The following is a 22188-nucleotide window of genomic DNA, read 5'->3' as shown; positions in this document are numbered from 1 at the left end:
TAACTTTTCTGCCATTATTTCTTTGAATATTCCTTCTGCCCTTTTATCTCTTTCTTGTCCTTCTGGGACTCCTGTAATGAGTATATTGATATGTTTGATGATGTTTCATAGGTCTCTCAGGCTGTTTTCTTTTTAAATTATTTTATCTTTCTCCTCCTCAGCCTGAATCATTTCAACAGTCTTATCCTCAAGATCACTCTTTCTTCTGCCAGCTCCATTCTGCTATTGAAATCCTCTAGGAAATTTTTCACTTTAGTACTATTGTCTTAAATTGCAGTATTTCTATTTGGTTCTTTTTGAAATTTCTATGTCTTTATTGAGATTCTCATACTATTCATTAATTGTTTTTCTGATACCCTTTAGTTCTGTTTTCCTTTATCTCCTTAAGCATACTAAAGATCCCTTTTTAAGTCTTTCCAAAGTCTGGTCTCCTTTGTTGATGGTTTCTGTATTTTTGTCTTATTACATTGGATGGGCCATCGTTTCCTGTTTCTTTGTTTTCCTTGTAGTCTTTTGTTGCACACTGTAAATTTTAATATTTTAGTGTGTTAACTCTGGGATTTGTCCCCAAACTGTCAGTTCCTTAAGTTTGTATCCAGATAGTGATATGACAGATTTCTTAGAGTGCCAGGGAGCTAATAAAAATAAACCAATGTTAAAAACAAAAACAAAAACAAAAAAAAAAAAAAAAAAACACCTTTCATGTATTTGCAAACTGGTTCTGCATTGGCTGGTGCTTTCCTTTAGTTTAACCCTCCTTTCAAAATCAGCCCAGAACAAAAGTACAGGGTCCTTGCCATCTTTTCTGAGCCTAAGTCTTGTCCTGAGGTTGTGATCACTCATGGCCTTAGGAATTCCCCTATTTACAGGAATTCCAATGCTCCCTCTACTCCCCATGAAATAGGTTTTCTCCCCATCCTGGGTGGCTCTACAGTATGTCTTAAAGCATGTAATCCTTTGCCCCAGGCCACTCTGACTTAATCATTTCTTACACTGCTTTACCTGTTCACAAGTGGCTTCTGCCTGCAGGGCAAGTTCTAGGAGGATGAGTCAGACAAATTTCCTAGCTCAGTCTTTCAGGCTGCCACTTGGTAGAGTGGCACCAACATAGAGGAATTCCAGTATGTACATAGGGGTTACTCTGCTCCCTCCAGAACACAATCAGGGACCCACAATGGGAGCATAGGATGGCTCCACTGCTCCTGTGAAGATGTGAGGCAGGTGCCACCACAGGCCCCACAAGCTTCTCCTACCATTTCTATAGCTGCATTTCTTTAATGCAGCACTTGCCCAGTTACTGCAATTCTTAAACTGTTTTCCAGAGTTTTGAGAAAGATGGCTCTGCCAGTTTTCACTACGATTCTGTTAGGGAACAGCCGAGTGTCTTATGCCACCATTTTGGCCTACCAGAAGTCTCTTTTATGGTTTTGCTTGCATTCCCCTAATAAGTAGTGCTGTTGGATTCTTTTCTTGTATTTATTGGTCATTTGCATATCTTCTTTGGGAAAACATCTATTCAGACACTTTTTCAAATTTTTAGTTGGGTTATTTGCCTTTTATTATTGAGTTATCCCTCAGGTATATCTACAAATATTTTCTCCCAATATGTGGGTTGTCCTTTCACTTTGACAGTACCCTTTAAAGCACAAAAGCCATATATATATATATGTTTCTCTCATAACTTGGGTTTTTGGTGTCATATCTAAGAAGGTTTGCCTAGCCCAAGGTCAAATTTACTCCTATATTTCCTTCTAAGAGTTTTAGTTTTAGTTTTCACATTAGGCCTTTGGTCCATTTTAATTTTTATGTGATGTGAGAAAGGGGTCCAACTTCATTCTTTTACATGTGTATATCCAGTTGAGCCAGCACCACTTGTTAGGAAAAAACTATTTTTTCCCCCATTGAATTGTTCTGGTATTCTTGTTGAAAACCAAATGATCTTATATGTAAGGATTTTTTTCTATGCTCTCAATTTTATTCTATTGATCCATATGTATATTCTTATGTCAGGGCAACATCAATTAAGTGCTGTAATTTTGTTGTAAGTTATGAAATCAGGAAGTATGAGTCATTCAATGTTGTTCTTCTTTTCTAAGATAGTTTTAACTGTTTGGGATCCCTTGAATTTCTCATATAGTGTTGTTTTGTTTTTATCTGCTCCCCCCCCCACACACACACACACCTTGAGGCTTTTTTTGCATGCCGTGTCCATTCATTGTACGTTCTTCTATGTATTTATTTATTTTACTTGCCCTCCCCCCTTGTGGCTTGCTTGCTATCTGCTCTGTGTCCATTTGCTGCGGGCTCTTCTGTGTTCTCACTTGTCTCCCTTCTTTTTGTTGCCATCACCTTCCTGAGTTGGCTCTCCACAGCGTCTGCGGGCCGGGCAGTACTCCAGTGTGAGGGTGAGCCTGCCTTCACAAGAAGACCCTGGGATGCAAACCAAGGGCCTCCCATATGGTAGACAGGGGCTCATCTGATTGAGCCACAGTCGCTTCCCTCATATAGTGTTTTTAATTTGCCATTTCCTTAATGAGTATATTTTTGGTTGCTCATTGGTCATTTGGCTTTTTTCAGTGTCTCCCTAAATCTTTTGCTCATTTTTAAATTTGGGTTGTTTCTTTTATTATTGTCAGGAAAAATTGTTAGAGAATTTGAAATGGACCAAAAAGATTTTTGAACATTTCTTCAAAAGAAGACTCAACATTATTTGATGTATCATTCTTGGTTATCCTTGTCTATGAAGTCTGCATCTTTCCTAGTCTTTGGATTATTTTATAACTCTAAGTTATAGAAAACTTATAGTAAGGCAAAGCATTCTTAACCATAAACAAATGAGTTTTATTCAATGAAAGTGTTGTTGATTCCCACCCAATAACCATTCCACTCCCCATGGAAGAAGCCAGTTTTGCACTAAGCAAATTAATCTCAACATTCTTAATTGCTTCCGTGTCAGCTCTTTTGATTCTCCTTTGAGCCTGCTTTTTCATATTAATGGCTCCCACATTAACTGATTTAAATAATATCTTTGACACATGCTAGTTTTATATTTTCACAAGAGTCATGGTCACATCTTTTAAAAATTACATTAATATGAGTTCTTAAATTCTGGATAAAATTTTTCATGTTTATGTTTTGCAAATACTTTCTCATAGTTTGTACTTAATATTGCATTTTGTGAGTGGTTTTTTCCAAAGAACAAATTCTTTGCTTGTCTATTTTATCATTTTTGTGGTTTTTGCTTTCTCTATACTGTTTTCTATAGCAGTATCTCAATGATTTTTTGTCCGAAAATGTTAGTTTTAGCATTTGGTTTTGGCCTATGATTTTGAAGTAATTTTGTGTTTATATGTTACAAGGGTCATTATGCATTGGTTTTTCCATATATCTTATTATTCCAACACAACTTTTTAAATTTTTTCCCTATATATTTCACTTGGCACATTTGTGGAAAATCAATTAACCACCTAAGTATGAGAATACTAATACTTCTGAGCATCCCTTTTTATTGGTTTCACCTATATATTCTTAAACTAGTACCACAATATCTAAGTATGTAACAGCTTTATGTTATACCACTTCACATAAAATGTTTTACACTTTTTAGAACCATATAGGATTATTTCCCCCAACATGGGCTATAGTAGTTATATCCATATCTACATATATTATCAATATTACAATTCAGTGTTCTAATTTTTTAATTTTGTGTTATAATTTTAAGTCAAATTATTTTACAGAAATTAAGAGGAAAACTGAAGAGCAGTAAGAATAGTATTTCATATTTACCTAAATATTTTCCTTTTCTGGAGTTGTTTTTTCCCCCCTGAAGATCTGTTTTATGTTACCATTTTCTTTCATCCTGAATAATTTCCTTTGCATTTCTTGCAAAATTTTTATTTTCTAGTTTGAATAGGATATGCCTGTTACATCATGTACCATCACGTATCATACTACATCTAAGGAAACAACTTAAATGGCCAAATATTTCACTCGAGATTTTGTAGGCCAGAAACAGTGGACTATCCTTAGTGTACCGAATTAAAACACAAGAATTATTTGTTTCAACTGATTTTGTATTTCAAAGATTCTGAGCTCAAAGTAGCATAGTAGAATTCTGTATCTAACTGCAAATCTCCAAATATGGTTTTAAAATAATCTTTTCAGGAATAACCAAATAAAAGCTAGGTGTCCCTCCAATTATTGTTTTCTATCTGTTGTATTTTTTAGTGAAGGCTTTATTAAGACTACTTAAATATAAAAGAATTATTTTTAAAGGTAAAGAAAACTTTCAATAAGCATCTTTCAATAAGCATAATTGTTCAAAAAGTTATTTCCAAATTGTGTAGCATCATGATTTTCCACTTTTCCTTTCTTAACCAATTATTCTAATAAATTAACTTGGAACCTACTTAAAAGGAAAAAGAAAAACATACCAGAGGTAATTGTTTAGGTTTATTGGTGGCTGCTACCAGAAAATAGGCATAGTAAGAGCTCTCACCTTGAAGCCTGTCTTCCATAGCCTAAAATATGTTTGGAAGGTTACAATAGAAGGATGTGCCTTTATCTCTGACATTCTATGTCCACGGCCATTGTTACCAGGAGAACTGCCTTCTGTTCTATGTGGTCATAATGGAATTATTTTTATCAGAAAATCAAATCTTTCTATGATAACTTTTCTCCAAATTTCTCACAGCACTCATTCAAATGCCTTGCCTTTATTTCTGCTTTGCCTTGGAATTCCCAGAGACATAAGTCAGCAATTTCTAGTTGCTAGAGGTAGCTCAGAATACAGCAGTAAAGTCCCCTTTTTCCCCCTATGTTTACAATGATAACTAAACTAGTCAATGTCTGGGACACTGAACCATTTTCCTAGTGGTAAGAATTATTCCACTACTTCAAAAGGACAGATCATGCAGCTTTTATTTACTATTTAATATATTCTTAGTTAGGGATAGGATTTTCCTTTCAAATAAGATCATCACATGCTTAGCCAGCTGAATACATATTGCTGGGGATTCTATGAAGACTTTGCATATAAAATACAAAAATCTATTACATATACATCCATTTAACAAGTCTGTACAGTACAATGAGTGCCAATGTAAAAATAAGCCCCCAGTAGTTCTTAACAAGCAGCAGGAATATATTGTGGCAGCAGCAAGTAGAAACTTCCCACAAAGGGCAGAGACAGTGTTCACACAGTGCAGTTATTACGAGAGCACAGGCCAATAAGGCCACACCTTTTTTCTTTTCATTTTTCTTGTTAGTAAGCACACAAGTAAAAGATGGAAAGGGAAAACAGTGGGGATTAAGTGGAAGTCAGTTTTGTTGTATTACAGGCGATACACTGGGAATTGTAAATTGGTCACAAACATTAATTAAAGAACTTGCTGCTCTTTATTCTAAAAAGACAATTTTATTCTAACTTCATTGTTCTTTTATGTCCAACTGCCAAACTTCAAGTACCTCCTTTTCACATATCTATGAATCCATTAGTAAGTATTAAGTGCACTAAAGGAATTTAGCAATGAGACCTTCTAAACCACTGGAGAGTATGACAAGTAGCTCTGAGTATTCCCAGAAAAAAAAAAATAATCAAAATCTATTCTAGATAGCTTTGGAAAATAAAGACCAAAGATAGAAACATGCAAGGTCCTTTTGTCATGTGTTTACCAGTATCAATGCCCCACAATCAGAAGCGCTCAGATTTTAATCCTTCTAAATAAACACGTGCAAACATGCACACCAAACACAGCTGCACTGGGAAGCAATGATTTAGCATTACTAGTTGTGCAAATGATTTGGCCAGTCAAGATGAAGGCATTAAGTGTGTGAGTTAGAAATGTGCTTAGAAAGCTCAAATAAATCTAAGTAAATGGCACTAAGCACTAAGGTTAAGGTGTCTTAGCACCACTCTCAGCACCAAGGGAAATTCCCAATATCAAATAACAAAAGGTTAAAAAGCAGATAATTTGATGAGGTTTAACCACTTGATGTATGGGCTAAGAGCACAAGAATTTCCTTTATACTCTTTCTTTCAAAAAATACCTGACCTGCATTACATTTTGCCTAGGAAAAGGACCCCAGGCACCACAAATGAAAGTTAGAGGGCACTTAGTGAAGTGGGAAATACAGACCTGGAAAACACCAAGTCCTGTGAGGTTATAAACTTTCTGGAAAGCATCCAAAGTTGGCCTTTCCCCAAGCAAAAGCCATTTTCAAGTGGAAGTCCATGATAGGTTTCTTAAAATTCATGATGCTACTAAAACTTACCATTATATTTTAGTATCAGCTAAGAGGATGATTTTGGTAATAAATACCAACTACACTTAAATTTTCATCAAACCCTTAAAACAGCAATACAAAGCCAAGTTTAGTTTCTACCTATGCCAATGCTTTTGAATCCATGAGTAGCAATCTAGTTCGAAATTAGGAAATTAATGGGTCTGAACAGTATTTAAAACATGAGAGAGAAAAGGGTAGGGAGGAGAGAAAAATGGAGACAGAGAGAAGTATTGAAATATATCTATCACACATAAGGGTACGCATAATTTCATGAAACATTTTAGTTAAATATTCTAAATTCATACACAAGTTATGTTCCAGGTCATAATGTAAAAAGTTATTTTTTACTATGGGTCATGGTCAAAAAAGTTTGAAATACATCATCAGTGGAAACCACTTAAAATAATAAATATGGAGTTTCCAGCCTGGTGTTAATGTCAGTAAGGGTTCAGTGTTAAATCTAAAACAATCTCGTGCTCTAGAATCCAAGACAAGCTAGAACACTCAGCTTACCATAAACATTTACATGTTTTTTCCTTACCCTACAAAACCTTAGGTAGGCAGAGGAATGAGCAGTAGGAGAAGGAAGAAACCCTACCTGCAATTATTTATTTGACCTGTTATCATGTTTTAAGAACTGGTATTAAAAACAAAAGTAATTCCCTTTGGCTAATTAAAATACTTTCCTTTCAACCCTAAAGAGTGATACTGTTAGCATAGAAATGAATTAAAATTTTAAAGTGGCTTTACAATTTTGAGACTGTAAATGTTCTAAACTAAGTCGATTTTTTATAGTTGTTTTTGGTTTTACAAAATAAGCAGCAATAAACACAGAGAGAACGAGAATTCATGTCCTCACCTACTTTCATCTGCCTATAACAGGAAAATGACCATCAAAATTACCATATAGAGACTGAATTCCCCCCTCCTCATGTAAACAAATCATGTAAACAACTAACAATGTTCAGCTTTTTGCTTTCAAGAACCCAGTGGTGCTTAGATAATGGTCTTATTTAGTTATGGTACAAGGCCTCCTGGATGCCACCCTAAATGCACCTCATCCTGGGAGTTTCTTGGGTAGGCCAGGGTTAGCGCTGAGATGCCAGCAGGTTGTGAAAGAAAGTAGACTGAGCAGAATGTCAAACACCTAAATTCTGGCCTTATCACAGGCCTCAGAATAGAAGTGATATCATTTTATGGCCTATTTCTTCAGGTGTAAAGCAAGGGAATTAAAACCAAGTGATTTTTAGGAGCCCATCCTGAAAGGAAAAAAACAAAACCCTTTAATGTAGTTGCAGTTCTAAGATTTTTATCCGGCTTGCTCTGCAATTTGTTCAATAATTCCTTTTAATAACATCCCTTTTAATAACGGCTTTAGTTCCTCTAATGACAGCTATTTCTGCTACAACCACCTCTCAAACATCCAAGTTCCACTAAAGCTCATTCAGTCCAGATAATTTAAAAACATCAAGTAAAATAAAGTTAATAGGGAACAAATTTAAGGCATTTTTTTTTTATTTCAGCCAAGGAATGATGCATGCTACAGATTAATCTTACTTTTCCCCACTTGGTGTTTCAGAGAATACCAATGTTTCAACCCCCAATAAACATGGCACTTGTTTGTTTCTGCCCCTTCTAATTTATTCCAGATTTTCAAGTGTTTTCTTCAGTGATGATGCTTTCTCCTGCAGCTCAGGTCTGCTATCAGTCTCCATAGTGGCTAAAGACTCAATCAGGAGTACTCTGCATTCAGATGTCAAACTTTCCCACTGTTTAGATTCTGAATTGAAAGAGAAAAAAGAAAAACAAAGAATCTTTATAGAACAAGAAAAAAATTCAAAGTATTCTATTTTTCCTCCAAATACCCTCTATATCCCAAAATAAATACAAAGCAACCCAGTAGTAACAGAGCAGTATAGAATGATGACAGGTATAATAAGTGTCTCAAAACCTAAATACTGACAATAACCTAAAAGCACATCAGTGACTTTCATCCCCTCCTCAGTTTAGAGAAATTAGTGCCCGTGAAGCAAAGTGAGAATTAGCAGGGCAAGGCACAGAGTAGCAAGAGATCCTTTTAACAGTAACAACAAAAGGCCTCTTTATTAACTATGCTCATTAAAAAAATCTTGAATAAATTTCATGTTTACGAAGTTAAAGAGTTGACATTTTGCTACTCCTTTCTTGAAAGAAAGTATCCAAGAACTATACACAGGTATAATTCAGTGATATTGTGCATTCAATTCCAGGCTACCGCAATAAAGCAAATAGCACAATAAAGTGAGTCACCCAAATTTTTTGGTTTCCCAATGCGTATATAAATTATGTTTATACTGTACTGCAGTCTGTTAAGTACACAATAGCATTATGTCTAAAAAGATAACGTTATGTACCTTAATTTAAAAGTACTTTAGTGTTAAAAAATGCTAACCATCATCAGAGCCTTCAGCAAGTCATAATCTTTTTGCTGGTGGAGGTCATGCCCCAATGCTGATGGCTGCTGACTGATCAGGGTAGTACAGGATGAAGGCTGGGGTGGCTGTGGCAATTTCTTAAAATGACACAACAATGAAGCCTGTTGCATCAACTGACTTTTCCTTTCATGAGATTTCTATGCAGTATGTGATACTGTTTGATAGCATTTTACCCAATGTTTGATAGAAGTTCTTTCAAAACTAGAGTCAATCTTCTCAAACCCTGTTGCTGCTTTATCAACTAAGTTTATGTAATATTCTAAATCCTTTGCTGTCATTTCAACAATATTCACAGAATCTTCACCATTTTCTTTGTTCATCCACAACAAGCAACTCCTCATCCTTTAAAGTTTTATCATGCAATTGCTGCAATTTGGTCCCACCTTCAGGTTCCACTTCTATTTCTAGTTTTCTTGCTATTTCCACCACATTCTGTAGTTACTGCCTCCATTGATGTCTTAGGCCCCTCAAAGCTATCCATGAGGGATGGAATCAACTTCTTCCAAACTCTTGTCTTGTTAATATTGATATTTTGACCTCCTCCCATGAATCACAAATGTTCTTAATGCATCTAGAATGTTTTCAACTTACCTTGCCCAGATCCATCAGGAGAATCACTATCTATAGCAGCTACAGCCTTATGAAATGTAGTAGTTATATAATAAGGCTTTGAAAGTCAAAATTACTCCTTGACCCATGGACTACAGAATGCATGTGGTTGTTAACTGACATGAAAGCAACATTCATCTCATTATACATCTCTATTAGCCCTTGGGTGACCAGATGCACTGTCAGTGAGCAATAATAATATTTTAGGACAATTTTTTTCTAAGCAGTAGGTCTAATAGTGAACTTAAAATATTCAGTAAATCATGTTGTGAGCTGGTGTGCTGTCATCTAGGCTTTGTTGTTCCATTTACAGAGCACAGGCAGGTGAGATTTACCATAATTAAGGGTCCTAGGATTTTCAGAATGGTAAATGAGTACTGGCTTCAACTTAAAGTCACCAGATGCATTAGCCCCTAACAAGAGAGCAAACCTGTCCTTTGACGCTTTGAAGCCAGGCACTGACTTTTTCTCCTTCGCTATGAAAATCCAAGATGGCATCTTCTTCCAATAGAGAGCTGTTTTATCTACACTGAAAATCTGTTGCTTAGTGTATCCACCTTCATCAATTATCTAGCTAGATCTTATGGATAACTTGCTGCAACTTGTGTATCAGCACTTGCTGCTTCCCTTATATTTTTATTTTATGGAGATAGAATCTTTCCGTAAACCTCATGAACCAACCTCTGCTAGCTTCAAACTTTTCTTCTGCAGCTTCCTCACCTCTCTCGGCTTTCAAAGAATTGAAGAGAATTAGAGCCTTGCTCTGGATTAGGCTTTAGTTTAAGGGAGTATTGTGGCTGATTTGGTCTCCTGTCCAGACCACTAAAGCTTTATATCAGCAATAAGGCTGTTTCACTTTCTTATCATTTGTGTTTCACAGGTGTAGCATTTTTAATTTCTTTCAAGAGGTATCCCTCTGCATTCACAAATGGCTGTTTTGTGCAAGAGGCCTAGCTTTTGGCCTCTCTCGGCTTTAGACATGCCTTCCTCCCTAAGCTTATTCATTTCTAGCTTTTGATTTCACATGAGAGTGGTGCAATTCTTCTTTCACTTAAACTCTTAGAGGCCACTGTAAGGTTATTAACTGGCCTAATTTCAATATTTTTCTATCTCAGGGAATAGGGAGGTCCAAGGAGAGGGAAAGAGACCATTGATCGGCCAGTTGGTGGAGGAGTCAGAACACACATTAATCAATTAACTTTTCCACCTTACGTGGGTGTCGTTCCTGGCACCCCAAAACAATGACAACAGTAACATCAAAGATCAATGATCAGAGATGACCAAAATGGATATAATAATAATAATGAAATAACATCTGAAATACCATGAGAATTACCAAGATGTGACAGAGTGAGCACATGCTATTGGAGAAATGGCACTGACAGACTTGCTCAACACAGGGTTGCCACAAACCTTCAATTTGTAAAAATGTAGGATCTACGAAGTACAGTAAAGCCAGGCACAATAAAACAAGGTATGCCTGCACATACTGAAAATCAGAAAGTAAGCCAGATCCTAAATCTTGTTTATGAGGCTCTGCCATTGTCTAGCAATGTGGCTTCAAGCAAGTCTTTCAACCCCTTGGCCTCATTTTCTTCATCCAGAATATACCAGTATGTACCTGGCAGATGGTGAGAATTTGGTGATATAACTGACTAGCTCTTTTAATAAGTAAAGGGATTATGAGATACCTAGTGTTTCTGAGTCCAAAAAGTCTGTTACCTGTTATTTGGAGCTGTATGAGAGATGTTTTAATTGCTAAGCAAAGAAAAGAGTAGAAACAGCAAAAATAAAAGAGGAAAACTGTTCCACCTTCCCCATTCTTAATTCAGCTGTTTAAAACCAGAGAAAAAAGAAGAAAAAGAAAAGAACTCACCTTCAAGTTTTTTAAGCAGTAATTCTAATACAGATAAAGCTTCTGTTCTCACAGATGAGTAGGTCTTATTTTCTACGAAGGAAATCATATTAATTGTTTTATAGTCCTTAAAAAATAGACTCTCCCAGGTTAAATCAGTGTTACGAAAAGAAAAATGTTTAGAATTTGTAATTTCAGGAAAAAATATACACCTTATTTTTAAGTAATCTTCCCTTTGCTAATTTTCAAATACAACCTTAAAATGTGCTCCATATCCACATTCCATACTTTGGGGGGAAAAACGTCAACCAAGATATACCAATCACCACAACAAACGAGAATATTTTAGAGGACCCATCTTAGAAGTGGGAGATCAAAAGACAGTATATAAAACATAGTCATCTTCATATCATAACTAAGAAAGGTCTTTAGGTTTGCATGACCCTCCTCAGGTAACCAAAGAACATTACACAACATTGTTGAGAGGCCAGATCAGGGACACGTGCAATCCTACAAAGGAAGGTTTCTTAGCTGCCAGTTCTAGATCTGTTAAAGCATACTACCACTAAGAATTCAAACTGAACTATGTTCCCCTGGTGTCTACTCCATGTACTCTAGCTAGTTAAATATGAAATCATCTACCTAAAAAATTACAGATAACCAGGCCCAGGCCCAGGGCAGGGAAGGCACACGGTGGGGGACATTTGGTTATGCTACAAAGTGCGAAAGAGCTTAAAAGAACAATGGCGGCTTGTCAGAAGCCAGCTTGAAGGGGCCTCCATTGGCTAAATCTGGGGCAATTTGCGCAAACTAATTAAGGAAAATAATGAATTATAAACCACTGCGGGGGTAGAAGGGAGACCCATGACTCCTACCAATAACTGAGAAGCAAAGGAACAGGGACGAAAGCAGGGATCTTGTTTACAATAGAATGCCAAGTGGTAAATGTGGAAGAAATGCTAGAGTGGGAAAATCATCATTTTGAAGACATCTTACTTCAGGGAAAAATTATCAATGCATGCTCAATCTAGGGAGGAATCTCTAACAAAGAGCAGGGCATTTACATGGTTTTAAATGTGTTCCCAAGGAAGCGGACGTGGCCTAACTGACAGAGCGTCTGTCTACCATATGGAGGGTCCAGGGTTTGATCCCCAGGGCCTCCTGACTCATGTGGTAAGCTGGCTGCCATGTAGGGGTGCTCCACAAGGAAAGCCAACCAAAGTGAAAAGAGAGCAGCCCGCCCATGAGTGGTGCCACACACACCGAGAGGTGACGCAGCAAGATGACGCAACAAAAAAGGGACGCAGTTTCCCAGTGCCGCGAGATAATGCAAGGGGACACAGAAGAACATACAGTGAATGGACACAGAGATTAGACAACAGGGGAAGGAGAGAGAAATAAATAAAAATGTATTTAAAAAATTTTTGTTAATAAATAAATAAATGTGTTCCCAGAGACTGCTTATTAGCTACAGGGGCAAATACAATAACTATAAAGTAGAGAACCTGGTGAATACCATCACCAATGAGGGTAGATAAACAACACTTCTCAATGTGAGAAGGACACAACATTGCTTAAGTAGTATCCCAGCTGGGAATTCATACCCTGGATCTAATCATGAGAAACATCAGGCATACACCAAATAACATAAATTCTATTCAGGGGCTTTATTCTTCAAAAATTTTATAGTAATGTAAGACAGAGAAAGGCAGAGGAGGTGTTCCCAAAACTGGAATATGTACATTAAAAACTGGATTAAAAATATTGCATCAACGTTAATAGTGCCTAAAAGTATTAACTGTACTATGGTGATATAAGAGACTATACACTGAAGAACTTAGGGAAAAAGGAGCATGACATAGGCAATATTCAGGAAAAAAAAAATGTGTATCTAGAGAAGGGCAAATGATAAAGCAAATGCAGCAAAATGCTAAAAGATGACTCTGAGTAAAGGTTATACCAGTATTAGATATACTACCTTGCAACTTTTTCAATAAATTTGAAATTATATCCAAATAAAAGTTTAAAAAGAAACACTTAAGAAGGTTTTCCTAACCTGGGGGTTGAAATCCAACATTACAGTTCCAGCTTAAAATATTTCAGTCTGGGGTACATGTGGATATTAAGCTGGACAGTTGAGTAGTTTTTCCATAAATTCAATCCCTAGGAATATCTGAAACTCAGCTCCTTGAGCTTTAAAATTAGGACTCCTTATCAATTTCAGTTTACCACACTCACCTAAAGAATATGTGATTGATTTACAAGTTTCAAGGAGAATTTCAGCCAAAGCCTCAGGATCTGCATGTTCTTCTTCCAAAAGCATTAATCTATATAAATTAGAAAGCAAGATACAAATGCCAGATGTGAAAGAATATCCCTCTGGATTAGCCCTGATGTCCCATATGTGTTTCCACACTCTGCAGGACTCGACATTAGATGAGTCTCTCACAGCAAAAGCCTGCCTCTTGTTTCAGGGGCAACATGTAGTGGCATTTTTCTCTCTCCTCACTTGAAAGCAATAGGACTGATTATTAGGGTTTGAAAGAACCAACTGTAAAAAAAAAAAAAAGAATTGTGAGGCAATGGGGAAAAATTTGGGTATATAATATTAAGGAATTATATCTTAGTTGTGAAGTTATTGTGGTTATGTTTAAAAAGAGTCCTTGCTATTGTGGGAGTTTCTCAATACTTTAAACAGAGAATTACCATATGACCCAGTAATCCCACTCCCAGGTATTCCTCAAAAGAACTGGAAACAGGGTTTCAGATATTTGGACATCTATGTTCACAGCAACATTATTCTTACTAGCCAAAAGGCGGGCACGACCCAAGCGTCTATCAACAGATGGATGAACAAAATTTGGTATATAAATGCAATGGAATATTATTCAATCATAAAAAGGAATGAAGTTCTGATACATGCAATAACATGGATGAACCTTGAAAGCATTATGCTAAGTGAAATAAAGCAGACACTAGAGGGGGGAAAAAAAAAATTTTCTGGCACAATTTCTATCTTCTTGCATCACTTTATCATGCCACTTTAGCTACTAGTTTTAACATTTAAAAGAACTCCACTGATTATATATAAAATGTTGAGGAGGAAAAAGACAAATAACTGAACACATAACAAATTACCCCTGAAAAAAGGCATTCATTGACTGCAGGACTCCTAGCTGCACCTTCCACGTGCTGAGTTTTAGCCGCTCACACATCAATTTGCACAGCTCCTGACGATAGCAACCTGGGGACAAAGATAGAGTAGGACAGAGCAGGCAGAGAGAACGAAGGACCAAGAGAAAGAGTAAGTGAGGAATAGACAGGCAGAGGGACAGAGAGAGCAAAAAACCTTCAGTGTGACTTTGTGCCCATTTCCCAAACAGATGCCCTTGATCAGAATCCCCCACCCCACCTCAAGGTCCTATGCAACTGCTCATAAATGTCTGTCTTCAAGGCAGTATCATCCCCCACGGAGCTGACACCTCTTAATCACACACACTCCCTTTCCCCTGTAAACCACCCTGAATGTCAGTCAAAGCAAGAGCAACTGTGGACACCAGGAGGAACTTTCTAGGCCTTCAGAAGCTCCTGCAATTTGTAGGTTTACCAACAGTTTACAGTGTTTTGTCCCAAGCCCTTTATGCCAACTGCACTGATCACTAAAATTCTGTAATTTCATTTTATGCTAACTGATAAAAATAAGAGCATAATACAACGCAAAGGAGTTATTTTAGATGCTACTAAACTTAGTAGGACTCAGACAAATGTAAAGACGGGGGGTGGTAAAAATCTATAAGAATTCTGCACTTGGAATGCTTCATAGGACTCTGTAATTTCTCCATTTTAAAGAACCTAAAATCAAAGCTGTAAATTATGCATTACTGAGTTAGATTTACATGAGAAGCCAATGTGGAACTCCAGTCAACAGTTAAATCCTCGAAGGAAAGGCTTTGGCCCTACCTTTCAAAAACTGGCAAGTGAATGAACATCTATGCCTTATGTTAAACTGGTTTGCATATGCATCCTCTTTTGGACACAATGCCCTATCAAGCAAAAGTTAGCAGTCCTAATGACGTCAAATAAGCAGGCTTCCACTGCAGCCTGCAGCAGAACAGGAAATAAGACCACTTACAAATTCATACCTTTGGGAAAATCCTTCCTCCACAGCTAACCTTTTTTAAGGTTCACACAATGGATGGTAGGCCTAACAAAGATCTTAAGTCTGATTTTAGACATACCCGTTCATAAATAATCAGCAATACTTTTGATAACATTCAAGAATCCCGAGGTGATGGCAGGATGCACTATAGGATCCAACCCTGAGCATACTGAAACAGCAGCAGCATCCCACGGTTAAGGACTCCAAACGCACCCATCCTGCTCTAAGAATAAATGTCTATCATTTATTTACATAATCCTTTGGAAATACACATCCAATTCTGAAAATCTCTCAGTAAGTCACGAGTTTTCTCACTGAAATGAAGGTATCACTTGCTTGTTGAAAACTTGGTAACAACATCGTTAATTTCTAGATGAAGAGAACCTATTAAACATTTTGCAGATTCCTCCGAATAAAGCATCAGAAAGAAGAGTAATAGAATGTTTTTACACTCAAACTATCTGCATAAAATATATCATAGCCAATGAAATTATCTGTTGATGTGAAAGTAAAATTTATATTGAATAATTTTTACTAATAATGAATTAGGTTCTACAGGAAACAATAACTATACTTTGTTATATAATTGCTAACAATACGTGCCCTCTGGCTACAGCACTTCCTCAGAGGGAGGTTCTGGGGCTTACGTTGGGTCTCTAAGTTCCGGGGCCAGGCTTTGCCCAGGCTCTCAAAGGCACCTAGCAGGGATTCCATCTGGAGTTCCTTTTCCTTCTCATTCTCATCTTCATTTTTGGTTGTCTGGACTCCAATGCTCTCAGGTGAGTTCTAGAATACAACAAAGAGAAGGAAAGCAAATTTTAATTATTTTTTTCTTTCCAAGTTACAAGTATACTAGGCAATCAGGGCACCAGAACAGGAAATGTTAAACAAGAATTAAATGCTAAATTCTCTAGCATCTCATTTCCAGCAAATCATTTAATTCTTTTGTGCCCATACTCAGTCTTCCTATTTGAAACAAAAACATTAGCTCTCTAATAAAGTTGGGAAACCCTTTTAAGGAATCTGTAAATGAAGATGAAAAAATACTATATATGTACTATTTTCGTGCAACATAAGAAGACTTGCTTTAGAACCATGGAATTAAAGAGGGAAGGAATTCAAGGGAAGGAATTCTGGTAATGATCTAATCCAAACTCATTCTTGAGAAATAAGGAAAAGGGGTTCAGAGAAGTGATTCGTCCAGTTAGTGATAAAATCCAATTTAAAAGAAGTCTCCCAAATCCATACACTACCATTATGTATGTAACAGAAATTAAGCACTTTTTAGGGACTGAATCATGACCCCCACAAAAGCCATGTACAGGTTCCAATCCCTCCTGTTCCTATGGGTGTGAACCCATTTGTATATAGAACCTTTGAAGATGTTATTAGTGAGTTTAAGGTGTGCCCAAAATGAAAGAGGGTGGGCCCTAATTGTATAAGGCTGAAGTAAGCAAAGGAAATTGGACACAAAGAGAATCTATAAGAACAGCATGAAAACAGAAGTCAGCAGAACCCAGAGAAGAAAGAAGACACTGGCATGTGCACTGCTTAGTAACAAAAAAGCCAAGGACTACGATCACGGGCAGCCACCCCAAATGCCACAATCCCCAGGGAAAAAGCATGGCCTTGCTGACACCTCAATTTTGGACAATTGAACTTAGGCTGGCCTCTAAACCGTGAACCAATAAAGTCCTGCTGTTAAGTCAAATCATTGCATGGTATTTGTTTTAGCAGCTAGGAAACTAAAATAGCATTTATTGCTCAAGAAAGAAAATAACTGCAAATTAGTAGCTACAGAAGAAAAAAAAGTGTTATTAAAATATTAGTGTTTCAGGCAAAAAAATAATAGGTAAACCGTAACCTTCTTTCTTTAAACCAGTGCCCAATCTTAAATATGAATACCAAGAAGCCCCTTTTGGACCAAGGTCCCCCAGTGTATGGCAGAGACACATCCAGCTCCTCTTTGCTCTAGCATAACAGGGACTGCTTCCCTAAGCACATGCTGCTCTCTGCACAGGTTTGCAAAACAAAGTTTATTATAACTGATGCCAGTATCCTTTCTCCACTTCTCCCATGGAATGCAAATTGCTGCCCAGAATGAAGAGAGCTCCTTTCCTCATCTGCAGCGAGGTATGGTTATGTGAATAAGTACTGGCCAGGAGGATATAAGTGAAAGTACCATGTAGCAGTTCCCAGGAACTCTCCTTAAAGAGAGAACTGACATGCCCCCTTTGACCCCTCTTCATCCTTTCTTCATCTCCTCTGCCATCCCCTGCCTGGAAGGTGTGAGACATGAAGATAATGGTTACACTCTAGGGATGGAATGGCGGGAGCTAGAAAGCACCAGAAGCCTTGAAGACTTCATAAAGCTCCCAAATTTTATGGGAAAGACAAATTGCTATTTTATTTAAGGCCACTATACTTTGGGATTTTTGGCTACTTGCAGCTAAATTAATCCTAAAAAAACATGCAGTCAAGACATAGGAAAATATCTATTTTCTTAAAATATAAACTAGACCTGGAGCTGAAAGGTTTTATGTGTGTATATATATATATATATATATATTTTTTTTTTTTTTTCTATATTAGAGAATTTGAAGGTTTACAGAAAAACCATGCAGAAAAAACAGGGTTCCCATATACCCCTCCTCCAGTTATTAACACTTGGCATTAGTATGGTATATGTGCTAAATGGATGAAAGAATATTATTTTAATTGTATTAACAGTCATTACCTTCTTGATGAGCGGTATGACAATGTCAGACAACTCCTGGAATCTGTCTTCTTTGGTGGCCTTCAGGACATCAGCTGCACAGCTGATTGCTACAATCTTGTATTTGATATTCTCTTTGCAACACTCCTTCAAAACAGCTTGGAGAATTTCATTCGTGCTGGGCTGATTTGGCACAGACTTTTCCAGCTCTGCACTAAAAGACCAACAGAAAAGCATTAGTTAATAAAGGCTGCAGCTTTCAGGTTCAGTTTAAGAAATGGCATCTACAGTGACAGAATATTTACCTGCAAGCTGTCACCACACAGGCGATGGCTTTCAATAGTTCTTCCTGCAGGGTTGAAAGATGAGGGAATGCTTACATTAAGCCCACACAAGCCATTTACATTATCTATTTTAGGACTTGAGTATCTCAAGAATACCCAATAACTGTGACAATATATTAACAAGAGTCATCTTATCTTTAAAGCACTTTGTTTAACAAGGACTTCCTACCCACAAAAGCAGGATATGTATCTTGATCTCCATCAAAAAGGACTGAAGAACTGCCTTGCCCAAAGTCACTCAGGCAGAAATGTCAGCTGTGGAATTTTAACTAGGTCTGACTCCTAGTCCAGTATTTCTTCTGTAAAGGTAGCATGACCTTTACAACATGAAATACACCATAATAAGTTCATCTTCCCCACTGCCTATTCACTGTAAGTATCCTACTATCTCCCTTATATAAAAAATAACTGTTACTAACTCACAGGCTCCAGAGTTGGCCATCCAACTCTTGAGAAGGAGAAGCTCCTCAATTTTGCAGATGCTGCCCAGTCCTGATCTATTTATGAGGTCACTGGTCACCAGGTATAAAATGGTGGCCACTTGGTTTAAGACTTAACTTGGAAAGCTGGATACTATAAATAAAAATCAATCTCCAACAGTACCGTGTATTATTCAAGGACATGTGGGTTCTACTTTAAGGAAATATCGTGCTTAGCTAGTCAAAGTCTACCCGGTTTCTAATGGGCTAGAAAATATGGTTCACAAAATCAACCCATCTGAAGCTCCCAAATTCAGGTTCTTATTTTCACAGAAGATGAAAGATGAAGTCACAATCCTTTAAGGACACTTTCAATTTAACTGGGTATGAATGATTCCTTTACCTTTCCTGCCCATGTTCTTCCTGCCAGGCCTTGCAGTAACGCAGTCAGTATCATTCCCAGATATGGAGGTACTAGGGAGCTGGTTTGTTTTGCAATTGATGCCATGGCAATCGCACCCTGGGCTTTCATTTTCCAAGACTGAGACTGCAAAGCCTTCTGGGTAATGGCAATCAACTCCTGCAGGTATAATCGAATGCCACCAAAGGAACCTGGGTTAGGAAAAGCAGTATGAAACTTTAAAGGACAGAAAAACTCACTGTACTGCGTCTGAAAAACAGAGTGACTGTCAGTTTAAAGCAGTGATTCTTAACTGTCACAGCACAGCCTTCTGTCAAGAGAGAAAGTGGCAGCTGTGTGGCTCATCTCTATAACAACTGGACTTTATGAAACTGGTTATGTTCACCAGACAGTGTTGTGCAAATAGTCATCATCTATTCATGTGAGACAAGGTGAAACGCAGTTGAGAACCAATACTTTAAAATAATACTCTAAGGCAAGCTACAATACAATTATGATTACACTTTCAATTAAAACAAGTACAATTATTCTTTGCTTGAGTAGAGTTTCTATTCTCTTACATTGGCAGCAATGAGAAAGTAAAGAGAAGGGCTCTGAGACCCAGCCTTGAGCACTTAGCAATTTGGGGAGGCTTAAAACTAAATGGGGTGGTGGACTTGGCCTAGTGGTTAGGGCGTCCGTCTACCACATGGGAGGTTCACGGTTCAAACCCCGGGCCTCCCTGACCCGTATGCAGCTGGCCCATGCGCAGTGCTGATGCACGCAAGGAGTGCCATGCCATGCAGGGGTGTCCCCCACGTAGGGGAGCCCCACATGCAAGGATCGCGCCCCGCAAGGAGAGCCACCCAACATAAAAGAAAGTGCAGCCTGCCCAGGAATGGTGCCACACACAAGGAGATCTGACACAAGATGACGCAACAAGAAGAAACAGATTCCCGTGCCATTGACAACAACAGAAGCAGACAAAGAAGACACAGCAAGTAGACATCGAGAATAAACAACGAGGGTGGGGGTGGGGGAGGGGAGAGAAAGAAAGAAATCTTTAAAAAAAAAAACTAAATGGAATGGAGCAGGTGTAGCTCAGTGGTTAGTGGCTGAGGGCCTGCTTTGCATAAACAAGGTCCCAGGTTCAATCCCCCACACCTCCTAAAAACAAACAAACAAACACTAAATGGAACTTGTATGTTGTTAAGGTCCTAGGAAAGTAACTCCAGGAATTTATAGGTAAAAAATGTAAGATTCCACCTGTGGTTCTTAAGAAACAAGTTTAATTCATAGGCACTGTTTACTGACCAGGTACATTTTCCTGCCACACTTCAGTCCATAAGTTACATTCTTCTTTTTCTGATTTTTCCTCATCAGCAATTTCATGCATGCCTAAAAATGCCAACGGTAGAACCTCTTTTGCATGGTTCTTCAATACATCAGGGCTGTATCGTCCAATGGCATGAATAGTCAAAGCACAAGAGGTCTTATAGATGGGTTCTGAAGAGAAACACACAAAAAAAGTAAAACCTTTATGAAATTTATTATTTTAAGGGTAACTGATCTAAACAGACCACTGCTCAACTTGCACACAACAAAACAAATGAATAGATAAAGCCAAGTAAAAGCATGTCAGGCAAAATATAATGCTTTATTATCTTAACATCTAAATTAAAAACAACATAACACAGGAAAAGAAAGGTACCTTCTTTCTCCATATACCAGCCATTGAGTTTCTGCAGGAGTTTTTCAGTGCTGCTATCTCGTGAGGTCTACAGGCGAAATAATTCTAGTCATTTTTTTTTTCAGTTATCAAAGAGTTTTACTTAACTAAGAAATTTAACTTACCCGAACTAAATGGCCCGTGGCAAATGCACAGGATTTCTGAATGACACTGTTCCGATCTGTCAAGCCACTAAGCAAAGCACTCATAAGTTTACCTATCAGAAATAAAGAAAATAAAATCTGATAAAAATGTTCTGCTCTGTTCCCAGAACCAAAACAAATGTAATACCTTATTATTTCATAGTAAAAATCTGATTTACTCCACAGTAGTTTGGGTTTCTTGAGTGTTATACTTGTATTGTCCCTTTCTCTCACATGATATAAAATTAAAAATTAATCTGGGTCTAGAATATTGTAGGGAAAGGGACAAAATGAGAGCTAGGTACATAAAGTTCATTAGCCCCATACTAGAGCCAATCTAAGAAGTAAAAAACGCTCACATAAAACTAGCTATACATAGTACAAGGATCTTACAGGATAGAAGATACTTTTCCCAACTTATACCACTAAGAAATAATCACTTTTTATAAAACAGTGAAAACTGGCTAAACTTGATAGCCCTTGCACTTCTTGCAAAGAGAGAGATAAAGGGAGCGGACTGCATCACCAGCGTTTGAATGAAAATAATCTTTCCCTTTAAAATCGTGTCACACTAGACATGAACTCGCAAACAGCACCACACATTGTTTAGACACACTCACCTGAGTAAGGTGTTAGGTCCTGGGGACACTGAGTAGTTAATGACACAATGACACTGGCACAGCCTCCCTATAGGGTTACAAAGGCAAAGGTCTAAATTTGATGGTCACGATGCTCTATCAAATCCCTTGTTTTAGGTGTCACAGATTTTAAAATAAGAAAGACACGATGCCAAAGAGGCCCCGTGGGATTCAATCTAGAAAGGGAAAAACCCTTATTTTAAATGAGTAAGGCAAAGACTTTCCCCCCAAGACCTCCAGCAGGAAGATGAGTACTCTCGGACACTGCAAACAAGAAAAAAACAGGTACAAGCTTTCAGGAGGGCAACACATGTAATCTTGTCCATCCTTATTCTACCATACCCATTTCTAGACAATTAACCAAAGGGAAAAAACTTCAGATGGCTCCAAAGATATTCACTACAGTACTTTGTT

General features: G+C 37.6%; 1 protein-coding gene across 4 annotated transcripts in view; it reads right to left on the bottom strand.

The window, feature by feature from the left end:
- Nucleotides 1-7785: 7785 nt before the first annotated feature.
- The window catches only part of ECPAS (Ecm29 proteasome adaptor and scaffold), a 134739-nt gene continuing 120336 nt past the window's right edge, over nucleotides 7786-22188 (bottom strand). For all 4 annotated transcript variants that reach the window (XM_058302545.2, XM_004458505.4, XM_058302544.2 and 1 more), the window contains 12 exons: nucleotides 21757-21823; nucleotides 21119-21210; nucleotides 20976-21042; nucleotides 20579-20770; nucleotides 19268-19476; nucleotides 18407-18450; nucleotides 18123-18315; nucleotides 16033-16171; nucleotides 14365-14470; nucleotides 13465-13553; nucleotides 11248-11319; nucleotides 7786-8068 (listed from right to left, as the gene is read on the bottom strand). In XM_058302545.2, the coding sequence (XP_058158528.1) occupies nucleotides 7929-8068; nucleotides 11248-11319; nucleotides 13465-13553; nucleotides 14365-14470; nucleotides 16033-16171; nucleotides 18123-18315; nucleotides 18407-18450; nucleotides 19268-19476; nucleotides 20579-20770; nucleotides 20976-21042; nucleotides 21119-21210; nucleotides 21757-21823 (1410 nt within the window). In that variant the 3' untranslated portion in view covers nucleotides 7786-7928. The remainder of the gene's footprint in view (nucleotides 8069-11247; nucleotides 11320-13464; nucleotides 13554-14364; nucleotides 14471-16032; nucleotides 16172-18122; nucleotides 18316-18406; nucleotides 18451-19267; nucleotides 19477-20578; nucleotides 20771-20975; nucleotides 21043-21118; nucleotides 21211-21756; nucleotides 21824-22188) is intronic.

Source organism: Dasypus novemcinctus, chromosome 8 (assembly GCF_030445035.2).
Source record: "Dasypus novemcinctus isolate mDasNov1 chromosome 8, mDasNov1.1.hap2, whole genome shotgun sequence".
In the NCBI taxonomy this organism is placed as follows: Eukaryota; Metazoa; Chordata; class Mammalia; order Cingulata; family Dasypodidae; genus Dasypus; species Dasypus novemcinctus.
The sequence above is the reverse complement of the archived record's forward strand: the minus strand, read 5'-3'. Positions and strand labels throughout refer to the sequence as shown.